The sequence below is a fragment of the Sinohyriopsis cumingii genome, chromosome 7 (assembly GCF_028554795.1).
Source record: "Sinohyriopsis cumingii isolate HCF-2022 chromosome 7, ASM2855479v2, whole genome shotgun sequence".
Taxonomy (NCBI): Eukaryota; Metazoa; Mollusca; class Bivalvia; order Unionida; family Unionidae; genus Sinohyriopsis; species Sinohyriopsis cumingii.
In genome coordinates this window covers 22,389,348-22,404,138 of record NC_142967.1, presented here as the reverse complement: position 1 = coordinate 22,404,138, position 14,791 = coordinate 22,389,348, and the positions used below count along the sequence as shown (strand labels likewise).

At 33.6% G+C, this 14,791-nt stretch overlaps 1 protein-coding gene across 5 annotated transcripts in view; it reads left to right on the top strand.

The window, feature by feature from the left end:
* LOC149794870 (rho GTPase-activating protein 19-like) overlaps nt 1–14,791 on the top strand; it is a 107,077-nt gene that overhangs the window by 66,665 nt on the left and 25,621 nt on the right. For 3 of the 5 annotated variants that reach the window (XM_089964516.1, XM_089964517.1, XM_089964513.1), the window contains exon 1: nt 5,079–5,221. The exons of 1 other annotated variant lie outside the window; for it this stretch is intronic. In XM_089964516.1, the coding sequence (XP_089820642.1) occupies nt 5,164–5,221 (58 nt within the window). In that variant the 5' untranslated portion in view covers nt 5,079–5,163. Of the gene's footprint in view, nt 1–5,077; nt 5,222–14,791 lie in introns of those variants that run through there. One more of the 5 variants, XM_089964518.1, reaches the window with a different exon arrangement.

The following is a 14,791-nucleotide window of genomic DNA, read 5'->3' as shown; positions in this document are numbered from 1 at the left end:
TCCTCACACACACACACACACACACACACACATGAAAATAAAATGGTCAGTCCCTAAATCAAGAAAGCAGTAAAAGGGAATTAACACTTGGTCAGATTTTTAATTTGTCAATATTTTTTCTTACTCTTTGAACAAGATAGCATAGTTGATGTCATGAACAGAAGCCAACAAAACCTGTTTCTTTTTGGGAACATAATCACTAAGAGAATAATGACCAACTTCCACAGTTTGTCTGTAATTTACCTTTAATTTTGTATTGAACTGAGACAGCACACACCTTATGGTATCACGGTACCAATTGTTTTTCCATATACCTCAATGCTAATGTTTTGTGAAATAAATATACTTTCTGTCCTACTTGGGCATGCATGTCACACGCTGTCATATAGAACAATGCTAGATTGTCAATTTGACAATGACATAACCAGGTACTCCATTGCATTTAAGAGAGATAACTCTACTGGAACTAGACAGGGGTAAGAGTTATCTAGTCACAACAAGCACATTTTCAGTCATGTGTACCATATTTTAAAAAAATCATAAAAAATACAAAATATGATCTAGATAGAAATTAACACAAACTCACATGTTGCCAAGAGGCTCAACTTTTTTTTAAGCCAAACAGAAAGTACAAGTCTTACATAATGCACCAATCACAGCTAGTTTTGTTCTTTAATTCTGAATACAATGTTCCATACACCTTAAGCTCCGCCCACCTGGACTTGCGCAATTGGTACCGTTATACCTTATACAGAATAGAACTTTATTGATAGGACATATGCAGAAAGCACAAAGTCAGTACAATACATAATTCATATACAGTATGGTGTTGGATAAGTAGGTGAATGAATAATTATGATAGTACTAGTAAATCCTGAGAGAGAGAGAGAGAGAGAGAGAGAACTATACAGTGAGTTAAGATAATCCAAGTTGGAATGTACTATACATATATTTACCTAGGTATTTTACAGTTGCTAATTCTTAATTAGTATTATTTAAAGTAGTTTATACATGCTTGGTTTCTGCTAATAACAAGGACTAATGTAATCTATGTAAGAGGTTTACATTGCAGATTAAGACAAAATTAGTTAAAGTGAGGTTTATAGGGCAGATTTTGACAAAATAGGTTGTTGTTCATTTCTTACATGCATATTAGTCTCAGTATTTGATGAATCCCTTAATTTACTTAAAGTATTTCTGTAGCTGGCATTAGAAATTATAATAATACAAAAAAATGGTTTTGATGATCTCTTTTAGATCTGTATACATATATAGAGTTTTCAAAGCAACTGCTGAACTCCAGTCTGAATGAAATTTAACTTTTAGTCTTTAATTAAAATTTAATAGAAAGGAAGCTATCTTAACTTAATTAGGTTAATACCAGACTTCTCCAAAGCCTGAAATCAATTGTATCTTTTTTAGATCAGAAACCCTTTTATAAAAATTCTTTCTTTTGCAGGCAGTAAGCATTAATAGGTCTATTCATTGCTCTGACCCGCAATGTATCACAGTAAGCATTAATTGGTATATTCATTGCTCTGACCTGCAATGTATCACATCAAAAAGAACAATTCTTAAATATCAAAAATTATTTGCAGTCTGGAAACACATATCCATACTTAAACAAATGTCTAGTCTTGTAACTCTTGTTAAAATTCATAACTTTTGTTTTATCTATATTTGCAAATACATTCCATCATGTACAGTATTCCTGCAACTTATCTGAGGATGTTTGTAGACCATCCGCTGTGTCTCTGAAAATATCAGCATTATCATCAGCAAACTTAACTAGTAAAATATATAATGGTATTTGAAGATATCTTTTATATCTTCTAAATGATACCAGCCTCTGTATTTGATTGTAATGCAGTTTCCAGATCATTAATTTAAAGACAAAACAGAAGTGGAGAGATACTTTCTTCCTGAAGAGGGGCCCCGAGTGGCCGAGTGGTCTAAAGCCCTCTCCGTTACGGATCACTGCCATCTCATCTCTGTCTGCGTGGGTTCGAGTCTCGGATTCGGCCAATGTGGGTATATGAGAAAGCTTGCCAGTAGCTTCTCGAGGGTCGGTGGTTCTTTCCAGGGATTTACCGGGTTCTTCCTCCACCATTAATACTGGCCGCCATGTATAGCCTATCATGTGCTGAAAAAATGGCGTTAAACCCTACAACAACAACAACTTTCTGAAGAAGCCGAGGTGAACAATTGAAACATTTTGAGTGCAAATGCTTTACACAGAGCTGTAAATGGATCTTATTATCGTTATCATTTTCATTGATGGGACATTCTACTACTACTGTTTGTCATAGACTTTCCTGTTCGACATGATCAAATGCTTTTTAAAATCAATAAAGGCACAAAATAAGAATTATCTTTTTTTCATCGAGTAGATGTTGAATAAAACAATTTAATATCAAACTGGCATCTTCTGTACTATTATGTCTTTTAAAATCAGTAATAACCTCATATTTAATGACCCAAGAGGAGAGTCATTGTTTTATGAAGCTTATGAAAACTTTTCATTACAGCTAAGCAATGTCATCCCTCTATAGCTATTTCTATTGGACCTTTTCTGAAAAAACATTGGTATAATTAGGCCCTTGCTCCAGTTTGAAGGATAAATGTCACTGCTGAATAAGATAATAAATAGTTTTAGCATGCAATTTGACAGAAGTGTGACTGAATAATGTATTAATTCAAAACTGTCAAAAGCAGGTGCTTTATTATTACTAATTTTATTACAGCTGAACAGAGTTCTTATGTTATAATTGAAGTATCCAACTCAGAATTATTGTTAAGCATGTAAGTAGCACTTTGTGTTGTTTTCATACTCACCTTTTTCACTTAACATATTGCATTATACTTGCATAAGCATTACATTAGCGACTGACACTTCCATTTTGTTGCTGCCTGCATCAGAATTTAACAGCAGCACATGGTAGGATTTTTTGCCATGGTTTCAGATTTACAGGGTCCCCAGGTGGCTGAGTTCTAAGGCACTCGCCTTTACTGATCACAGCCATCTCGCCTCTGTTCATGTGTGTTGGAGTCGTTGGCTAGGGCCAGTTTGATTATGTGAGAAAACATGTCAGTAGCTTTCCATAGGTCACTGGTCCTTCCCAAGTTTTCCCATGTTCATCCTTCACCAGATATATTTTGGCTGCCACATATAGCCTATACATATACATCGTGTGCTGAAAAATGGCATGATACCTATAGAACCACAATTTTATAGACAGATAATCCAAGATATGGATATTGTCTTGATTAAAATTACATTGTAACTATTGCTTGAACACAGACATGATGTTAAGTTCGACGGATGTTATTGTTTAATTAATGTCTTTCAATTAGCAGACTGGCAAATAGGCATTATATAATAGACACAACTTAAAATGGATAACCTCATCATTTATCAACCAGTGTTTATGGACCGCTCCATTGGCCTAGTGGTTAGAGCGTCTACCACAGAAGCGGGAGGTCATGGGTTTGAGCCCCGGCTGAGTCATACCAAAGACTTCTAAAAATTCTATAACATTTTTGCTAGGTGCTCAGCATTAAGAGGTTAGCGTTAGGACTGGTCAGCCTGGTGTCAGGATAATGTGTCTGGGTGATTCCCCAGTGCTAGACATCACTATAAACTGTCACACTGCAGACATCAAAGCGGTTTGACTAAAATTGTTAAAGCTACGTTAAAAATTCTGATCACACACACACACCAGTGTTTATGAAATACTTTAGAACTTATATTATTGGTTTATATTTATGTAATTGTCAAATCAAGCATGATGTGCTATAGGCATGGTTATCTCATCTCATCAGATTGGTTAATTATAAAGCAATTAGTGTTGCCTTGAACATTGCTCACTATTTCATCTGACCAAGTTTTCAAATTGAGTGGTACAGATTGAATGTTTTTTTAAGAGCCCAATATTTACAAGTTCAAAATGAAAATCCTTAAATAGTGTCAAACTTTGGCTTCAGTTTAAGTTTTACAGTTATCTATTATTATATTCTTAAATGATTTTTCTTGTTTGAAAAAATATTTATTTATTTTTGTTTATTATGCCACATTTTTTAAGAGTGGTCATTTTGCATTCAGCCCACTATTTATAAGTGACCATGCCATTATATACTTTGTTAGGTTTAAACATAATAATTTGAAATGCAATGGGGAGGTGTACTTTCTCTGTGAATTATTTATGTTAGTATGATAACATTATTGTTTTCCACATGTTCTTGCTACTTGTTACAGCTTGGCATTTAAACAATCTTTTTCTCCCCAAGTTTGAGGCATTAAATCAGAAACTGTAGGGGACATGATTTGGGGGATGATATCTCTTAATCTGTTTACTGGATAGGGGCCTAGCCCCAGATGGTTGTGTCAACAATGACATGAAAGTAGTGACTAAAGCCTTCTAAACTAGCTAATCAGCAAGGGATAACTCCCATGCCCCTGTAAATGAATGGCAATTGTCCTTCATTATGTGTGGCAGCTTTTCACCAGAAGCTGTAAAAAGCTTTTGGTCAGTTAAAAAAGCTCACAGAGGGCACACACAAATAATGGCCACATTTATTGGGTCTAAGGGGTTTAATTTTGAAAAGGTGGAAAGAAGATTTAAAGAAGGCTTAGTGACTTTAACAAATGTTTTGAAAGGATTTTATGACCCAATTACCCTTTACTTAGCTATCATCTCTTTGAACTTTAAAAAAGTGGACCCCTGTGGGGTAGTTTGCATCAGGATCATTTGCATCATGTGACACCTTCCTTGCCTTGCCTTTGTAACTCTCAGTTTTTTGCCCAACACAAACCCCCTATCAATATTTCATGTTGTCATAGACACTCCAAAGCATGACCAAAGGTAAAGCTAAATGAAGAATGGACATAAACCTCTAGAGTATTTGGGTTATGTAATCTTTTGTAATAGTTGCCAGGGGTGGCAATAAGACAATAAATGTAATTATATGGTCCTAGGTGAGCCATGGGGAGCAAAATGGAGAAGAGCCCTCTATGATAGCAGTGGACTTCATTAGTGTGTGCTTGTCCAGTTTGATTTAAGACCTGAAATGGATCAGTGGTGCTAATGCTTGTGCAGGGAAGGAAATATTCAAGAAGAGAATTTTGTAACATTGATGACATAGACCTTTGCGTGTGTGCTCTTCATGTATTTATATTCCAAAATGAGGATTATTCACAGGGAAAAAGTCACATGGATTTCAGGTTGGTTTTAGTGTAAAATACTTGTTTCATCTCTGTCTTCACTGGCAAAAAAGTTTTATTGCTTTTTTTTGTTGTTTTTAATCTCATTTTTTATCCAGTCATTGTGACAATTGAACATTTTATTGCTACAAAATTTCTTGTTTAGTAGCAGATGTGAATTTTTTTATATAAATATTATACAAGTATCGTAACATTTTTAAATTATATGAACATATACTGATATAATTTCATTTGATTTTGCATTCTAGTTATAATGAAAAATTGTGATGTAAGTGAAACCTTGGAGTTTACTAAATTTTGCTTATCAGTCAACTCTATATATCTTTTTTGTAAACTACCTTGCTTCCTTTGTATTAGATAGGCATTAAAAACATTATGCTACTTTATTTATATACTTTTTCACTTTATCCATTTTCCCCACATTTTAATAGAAATAAACATCTCAGGTTTGCAAATAACTTTGATACCATTTTATTATTTTGATTAATTGATGATTTCTCAGATGTAAACCTTTAAAAAATGTTACCAAGGGATTGGACTTTAAATTTAAAGTCACTTTTAAAATTTACTTTCAAAATAAGAATGAGAAAGCAAAAATTATCCTTGCTATCACAAAACCAGATTTAACTATTGGACACCTCTTCTATAGGTATTATAGAGGCCAAATCAGTAGCCTCAGGGAATAGGTATGCTGATGGTCCATTCATGGTCCAAGCAGTGGGGCCTCATTTGAATGTCTGTGAGGAGTGGGAGAAGTAAGTTCAGAAATATCTAAGATGACAATCCTAGTTTAGTCCCAGTTTGTAACAACCATGATGTCCATGGAAAGCATGTACTACCATATGAGTGAGTGTGCATACCATTTGTCACATAACATAGCACTCAACATTATCAATTAAAGGAGTCATATCCCATTAATGCTCCATCTTTTAAGTTTGGTTTACAAATACAAGTTACTGTTTAAGGCCCTATAGACCTTTTTCAGGAAGTCGAATCTGGGTTATTTCACTCCAATATTTAACGCATGCGCAATCAACGTAGGGCAACTTTTAAGCGATTGTCATGAAGAAACTTTCAAACAAATTTTTAAAGATCTGACATCTGTACACCCTTCACAGAAATAAAGTGTTTAAAAATCATGATTAAATAGTTCAGTAACCTGTCTAAAACAGAAAAGTAGATATAGCACAAAAAGCATCAGAGAGGACCAGGGCAGCAGAGGATTTGTGGACCCTAGGAGAAATTATCCAATAGGCCCCAGTGAATCACAAACTGAAACAACGGTGGACCCCCTGACTGTTGTGGTCCTGAGGAATTTGTCTTACTCTGTCCGCGGTCCTGGATAGGACTTACAAAGTTGTATGATCCATTTCTGAAAGGAAGGGGGTGGGTGGACAATTTTCGTATGTGACCAGAATTATAATTTGTATAAATCTACATGTATTTAGATGACTCTTCAAGACTATATACTCGCGAATGAGGACTTACAAATCTCATTGTTGTATATAATTAATTTCATAGTGGATGGATGCATACAGGTGAACACAGCATTATTAATGCCAGCGTAATCGGGTCCCAAGCCCAACCCCAGAAGCCACACGAGTTACACAATAGTACTGTAGCAACTGGTCATTGCAAATGTATCGCAAGATGAGTTAACACATCATTAGTATCCTTATTTGTTCATGAAGTTAGCAAACTAAGGAGAGAGAGAGAATGGCAAATCTTTGAGGAATCTGCGTCATAAGAGGGGGACGGGCGGAGTTTAAATGAGAATCACGATGCAGTAAGATAAAGCAATAGATACTCATTTATTGTTAAAAAATACTTGATGAAAATGTACATTTCAACTCTTATACTTGTGTGCTGGCATATTATTGTTTACTACTATCTGTGGCAATCTGTAATGACAAATGTTCTATTCATGTAAGAAGCGTAGGTCACTCGAGTTGCCCTACGTTAAATACGCATGACCGTACTGGATGCGGCTATGGGATAGGTTTAGCCAGCTTAAAATAGTATATGAAAATGATCTATAGAATAAATTGCAATGAATAGGGCACAGTGCAATTCACCCATCCCAAATTGATCTAGTTTATTTATTTTACAGTCCATCATCCTTAAATCCCAATCACTTTAATAGTGATTAGATCTCTCATTGCCATAAATTCATTATTTCCGTCTGTTCATCGCTTACTCTCTCTCTCTCTCTAAATTGAGCATATCATAAATTAATTGCAGTATGTACATGGTCTTACATTCAAAGCATATTTTTATCAGTACTCCATGCTCTTATCATTACAGTGTATTTGGCATGGCACTTTTGTTGTGGCAATAAAATTCAATTTCCCTGTGCCATAAAACTATATGATAGTCCATTTTATTATGCATTAATTGTAAAGGAATTCATTTCCTTCTTATTTTTACCTCAGGGCACACAGAAGGATGCATTCAATGTAAAGGAATTCAAATTATCGTAATTTTAATTGCAGGGCAAATACAACAAAGGTGACCATAATTAAAAAATATACATACATGATTAATATCTTATGTTCTGGACAAGGTGTTGATTTCAAGCATCTCAAGATCTGGAAAACAGATTGTATTGGCATTATTGTTTTATTTCCCCCCAAAGTGATAGGGAGGGGGCTGTTATCTGTTGCATAAAAATGACACAGAATAGTGTCCTCCAATCCATTAATCCATCATCATGTGAAGGTGCTTAATTGAAAATTCAGAAGAATAATGAAAACATAGATCTACTTTCTTTATGGTGTGAAAGATGCGCAGTTTAGTCATTTACAAAAGGTCAGTAACCTGGAGGGGCCCCAATTGGCTGGGTTGTCTAAAGTGCTCTCCATTACGGATCACTGCCATCTCACCTCTGTCTACGTGGGTTTGAGTCTAGGATTCGGCCAATGTGGGTATGTGAGAAAGCTTGCCAGTAGTTTCTCGTGGGTCGATGGTTCTTCCCGGGGTTTTCCCAGGTTCTTCCTCCACCATTAATACTGGCCGCCATGCATAGCCTATCATGTGCTGAATTATGGCGTTAACCACTACTTGTGAGTGTGTTCAGTTCCATTGAAGAATTGTAGTCAATTTCCTTGATATGTTCAGTTTTACAATACATCTAATGCCAGTGTATGTAAGAAAATATCTAATTAGTCAAACACTCAGAATTGTGGATGCAATACTCATGTTTAAAGTTATGATATCATGATTCTCCCTATGATGTAGTTGCATGGATAATTATATCTTCTATTAATTTCTTGCCTAACTTGACCAAATGTCTTGGCAGTAAAACTTCTTTTGTGATAGTTTATCAATAATGCCTTGAAATACATTACTGTTATACACACTGTATTTAATGAAAAGGTTTCAAGTTAACATGGAGTTTTGAAAATGCACATAATTATTAGCATTCATTCTTCCAGCTATGCAGGTATAGAGGAATGGGGCACCCCATCTCTGCACTCTGTTTCTGGTCTTAAAGTTGAGTCTCGCTCTTACTTCATTTGCAAGATTGCAGCCACATCTTTGTATTACCCTGCCATTTCTGTATGAGCAGGTAATCTCATTACAGTGTTAATTGCCATATGCAGTCTAGAAAAGACTTTTAATTAGGACTGTACCGAATAGTGGATTTAACTATTCAGCCGAATAGAAATACAGACCATGACTATTTGGCCAAATATGAATAGTGACTGAATGCCCCAAAATAAAATAAATTTTTCAATAGATCTAATGACAATTTAATTATAAAGTAATTAAAAACAAACATGTGAAGGTTAAAAGTAACTAAGTCATTACCAAAATATCAAAGTGGTACAGTTAATCGTCTTGATATTGCTTTATACATTAACTAATGAATATCAAGATTCAAATTTTCAAAAGCAGTCCAACAGTTACATGAAGAATACATTAGCTTTTTAAAAGAAAAACAAGTCTCTTGTCATTTAGTGTGCCCTTTTATAAAACAAGTCTCTTGTCAGTTAAATGTGCCCTTTTATAAAACAGGTCTCTTGTCAGTTAAATGTGCCCTTTTAAAAGAATTTAATATGCTATGCTTCTTTTGTGGGTCTTTTTTTTGCCAAATAATTTAGACTCATCACTTTTGATGGTCTTTTTTCACCAAATACTTTAGACTCATCACTTTTGATGGTCTTTTTTTGCCAAATACTTTAGACACATCACTTTTGTGGGTTTTTTTTCACCAGATACTTTAGACATCACTTTTGGAGTCTTTTATAACCAAAATACTGTAGACATCACATTTGGTGGTCTTTTATCACCAAAATACTTTAGATACATCACTCTGCATGGAGGAACATTTGGAGGACACTGGTGGTCTTTTCTCACCAAAATACTTTAGATACATCACTCTGCATGGAAGAACATTTGGAGGACACAGCATGTGATGGATGTCCAGTGTGTGGGGTTTCCAACTAGTCTGCCTGTTATCTGCTCCCTACCTATGAGGTCTTCTGCATGCATGATAATTTTCAGCATTAGTGAAAGTAACAGTTTAACATAATCAACCAATTTCCTTGCATTTTATTTTTCTGAAGTATCTGATTTTACATGTTTAAAGTTTTATTCCAGAAAGACAATACTCTCTATGGAATTTTAAAATGCTTTTTTTAATGTAGATGGTGATACATCAAAGAAAACACATTTTTGACAAAGACAATTACAGAAAACCATTTCTATTCTAATATTCTTTTCAACAGTTTACCGATTCTGTAAATGATTTCAGCTCCATTAATTTCTTGTCAATTTAAAGTCAATACATTTTCACTGATCAGATCAATATAATTATGCAGTTTTCCAGAAAAAACAGTGGACTGATTTATTATAATCATGTTTGTTACAAATTTAAGTTTGTATGCGCACAACATTATAATGAAAATTCGTTTTCATCACGGAGGAACATTTAATCCCAGGTCATAATAAAGGATTGGATTTAACACCTCCTTAGCCAGCCTAATGTACCAGATGTATACAAATTTTATAAACATCAACTTGCCCTATGCAAGCAGATTGGAAAATTGAACTTGCCCTGGTGAGATCTGAGCTTGCCCCAATTGCCCCCAAAATATCAACATACCATCACACCTATAGTAAAAACATCAGGTAAAATAAAATATTAATTATTTCAAGGAAATTATGTTATATTTATTTGAAACAGTAAAGTACTTTTGTTTCATTTTTATATTTTTGTTTGCACCTTACAATCATAAGCTGATAATTAAACCTATGAAAAACGACATATAAATTGTAGATGTAGATCCTTACAAATTCTTATAAGGGTTGCCTCATGATCTTAAGAATAACTTTAAATTTGGGGAAAATATATATACATACATATAAACGAACATCCATCTCAAACAGCAATTCATATTCACCTAAACCAAATTCTTTGTTTAATAATTCCACTCCATGCCATACAAGATCTTATTCCCGTAATCATTTGTACCTTCTGTATGATTTTTGTGTAATTCATTACCACTGTTCTTTCAGTTACTCACCTGTAATGAATTAAACCATCGTACAATGAATCTTTGTATGAATTCTGTATGTTATGTATATCTATTTTTTATACTCCCGGTACATGATTTTGTGTAACTTTTTAAATTTTTATTCATGGTTTTAATTTGTAGTGATTATCTATGGATGGATTTCGTCGAATCATAGTGTCTGTTTTAAGACATTAGAGAATGTAAAATGACATAGGATCTATAAATAGATGCTTTGATATGTGTTAACAGTTGCTAATAATAAAATTATTAGTAAATATGTTTACGAGGTTTGACCTTTTTCCCATTGGATAGATTGGTCAGGTGGTATCTTAGAAGAATGAGGATAAGTTAAGTAACATGGATAGATATTTTGAATTATTAGACTGAGTAGTAAGCTCCGTCATGTGGGGTATATAGTGACATAGTTCTATTAGGCTCTTGAAAGTGTATATAAGGAGAGAACTGAACAGTCAGATTCATTCCAGTTTTGGAGTCATTCTTATTTCTTGGGTTTCTTTTGTAACATCAAGACTGCTGACATGTTTTAAGTTGTACTTATTTGAGGGGAAAAATGTTTGGACTGTTTAGTGAAAATAGACAGTGTTGATTTTGTGGACTATAACATTATTCTGGAACTATTGTGAATTATTTAAAGGAGTTCTGGACAAAACCATTTTGACAACTTCACAATTCCTGGCATACCATTACATGTTTGGTTCTGAAGCTTACATGAAACTTTTCATTCTTTTGGACTTTCATAAAAACTCTTTCATGATTATTTTGGATTCACTTCATAATACTGTTCTTTCCTCACACATTTTCATTTATTACTTTGATAATTAAATTATTTGTTAAGTTTTACAAAACTCGTTGGTTTTGCTTCTTTCTGGTACTTAGTTTGTGACCACAGAATCATAACAATGTACAGTAAAACCTGTCTTTTGAGACCACTGCTATGAAAGACCACCTGTCTTGAGAGACCAGGTTCTCTTGCACAGATTTAATGGTTCTAGTGTTGTGATGTGTCATGAGAGACCACCTGTTTTGAGAAACCATATTTTTCAAGACAGATTCTACTGTACTTGTCTTTAATGCCATATAAAAAATGTTAAGGTAGTAAATAGTCGATCAATGATCTCGTTTTGGCATCACTGTAGTAGATAGGCCATTTGACCAAATGAGCTCTTTGTTTATATAAAGTCATTATTATTATTATTATTATTATTATAGGTATTTAAATGAGAAAAAGGATAAAAATGTAGATATACCTAGAATAGTAAAGACAGACATGTACATATTATCCATAACTCTATAGGTAGATAATGGTTTTGGAATTAAATTGCCAAAAGATATATGTTTAAATAACTGTGTTTGAACTGAAGATTTTTATTATTATTTTTATCCATTTATTTACGAAAGAGGAAGCTTGTATTGGTCTGCTGTAATTACGTGTAAACAATATATGATGAACATTTGTAATTATGATGTAAATGGTAGATGATGGACATTTGTATTTATGATGTAAACGGTAGATGATGGGCATCTGTATTTATGATGTAAACAATGGATGATGAACATCTTCTGTAATTATGGTGTAAACAGTAGATGATGGACATCTGTATTTATGATGTAAAGAGTGTACAGTAAACATCTGCAATTATCATGTAAACACTAGATGAACATATGTAATTATGATGTAAGAAATAGATGATGAACATCTGTAATTATCATGTAAACAATAGATGATGAACATCTGTGATTACAATGTAAACAGTGAACATCTGTAATTATCATGTAAACAATAGATGATGAACATCTGTAATTACAATGTAAACAATAGACATGAACATCTGTAATTATCATGTAAACAATAGATGATGAACATCTGTAATTACAATGTAAACAATAGACACGAACGTCTGTAATTATCATGTAAACAATAGATGATGAACATCTGTAATTATGATGTAAACAATAGATGATGAACATCTGTAATTATCATGTAAACAATAGATTTTGAACATCTGTAATTATCATGTAAACAACAGATGATGAACATCTGTAATTATCATGTAAACAATAGATGATGAACATCTCTTGTTAGTACCAAATTTCTGGTACATCAGTTATGCTTTAAATGAAATCCAGAGATTGGTGCCTTTTATTTTCAAACACATCTATAAAAGAAAATATCACAAGCTATATTAGCACAATTATCACATATTCACCTTAAAATTGGGGGCATGCATGAAATCAGTCTTTGACAGGCCAATTTTTTAGAGTTGTTTAGCTGGGCTCATTTTGGAACTCACAAACTGTTTGGCTGGGTTAGGACTTGAAAGTCGTCCAATCCTGTATACACTTCAAATATTAAAACACACCTATTTATTCCCTATTTGACAAAACTTACATGAAATAGTAAATATCATGTCTGCACAGGAAAATGTGATTATGGCCTTGGCAGTGGATATAAAAATGGAAATGACAGACTGTCTGTATTTGGGGGCAGCTATATAATAGAAGAATGCGGTACTTGTAAATACTAGCTTTGGTCTTGATAAGTACAGTGGTGACATTGCAGAGTATACAACTTCCATTATAAAATCTTCTACTACAAACTAATAGTGACCTCATTCTTTCTATCTCAATTTTTGGGACATCCCTCATGGAAAACAGCTAGACATTTTGTCCTATCTGGATTTAAGCCTGTCCTGGGCATCAGGCTAGTAGATTTGTAAAGCCCAGTGTACCAACTGTGAGCAGCAAGTGGTTTGTAAGATATCATCATCACCATGAAATTCACCCTTTCTCAGATGTCAAAGATAGGAAGAGCCACTTCAAAGAAAGCTATTGTTCTGCAGTTTTTCACTTGGAGTGTTAATTCCTTGGCAATTACAATCAATTATTAATGGTGTGTGTCCCTCATTTCTATGAGGGCTGTCTAAAACCCTGATGGAATTTTCTTATTGGATTGGTTTCAGTGATTTAGAGACTGGTCACATTACAATCAATTACTCTTCATTATCAATGTTTTCTTTTATCTTAAAAAGTTTGCCCTAGGAACAATGGTAACAGGACTAAGTAGAATTTGAAGAGCCTTCTGTATTAGAATAAGACTGGTACAATATAAACCTAAAGAAAAGTACATTAAGTTTCAGCAGAGGGGAGGGTACAGTAAACTATATTACATTTAGAATGAGCATGTTTTTATTCTTTGTCAATATTTACATTTGAATTGGGTTAATGGCATTACTTACCTGATCATGTTTCTCATTGTAGCTTGACAAATGTAACAACAGCAGAACAAATTTGTTTAGCTTTGAAATTTTATGACACTGCATTTTTCTTAAGTTTTAAATTTAGTTGATTTCAGGCTTGAATGTTTGAAATTTAAGGGTTAGTTTTTGAGAACTTAAACAAGTCCAGTTGATATGAATTTTAATCTTCATTCATTTTGAAATCCCTGACACTTTGTAGCATTGCTTTTAATAGCAGTTCATCCCTTACAGTTTTGTATAAAACAGTAGTTTGTTTAGAGCATGTAACAGTAAGAGGTTGAAAGTTGTGTCTCTAAAGTGAAAATCAAGAAGTATGTTTTAATTAAGAAAGTAAAACATGATAATAAGGAACCAGCATTTGAATTCTTTTATACTTTTGGCCTATTTGCAAATAATTGTGCGTCTTCATTGTTGCATGGGTGACAACAAATTATTTGATAATCTTTATCAGTATTGACAAAAAGTATTGTGAGAAAATGTATAGAATGTTGAAAATTTATCACCCAATGTTATTTGAATATGGGGAATGTTTTTAATTAAGGACATGCTCTACCAAACTTATGCTGTATGTGACCACCTTTGCAATAGTGTGGCTTCCATAGCAATTAGAATGGGGAAAAAAAGTAACTTCTAGAACAGCTGACCTAGTTTATATCAAAGATTTTTTTAAGAACATAATTGTGGCTATATATGCAAGATATATTTCACTTTTTGCCTTTTTTTTGCACCAGTAGAAAGGAATCTATATTTTTCATCAATTTTGCTGTTTTGCA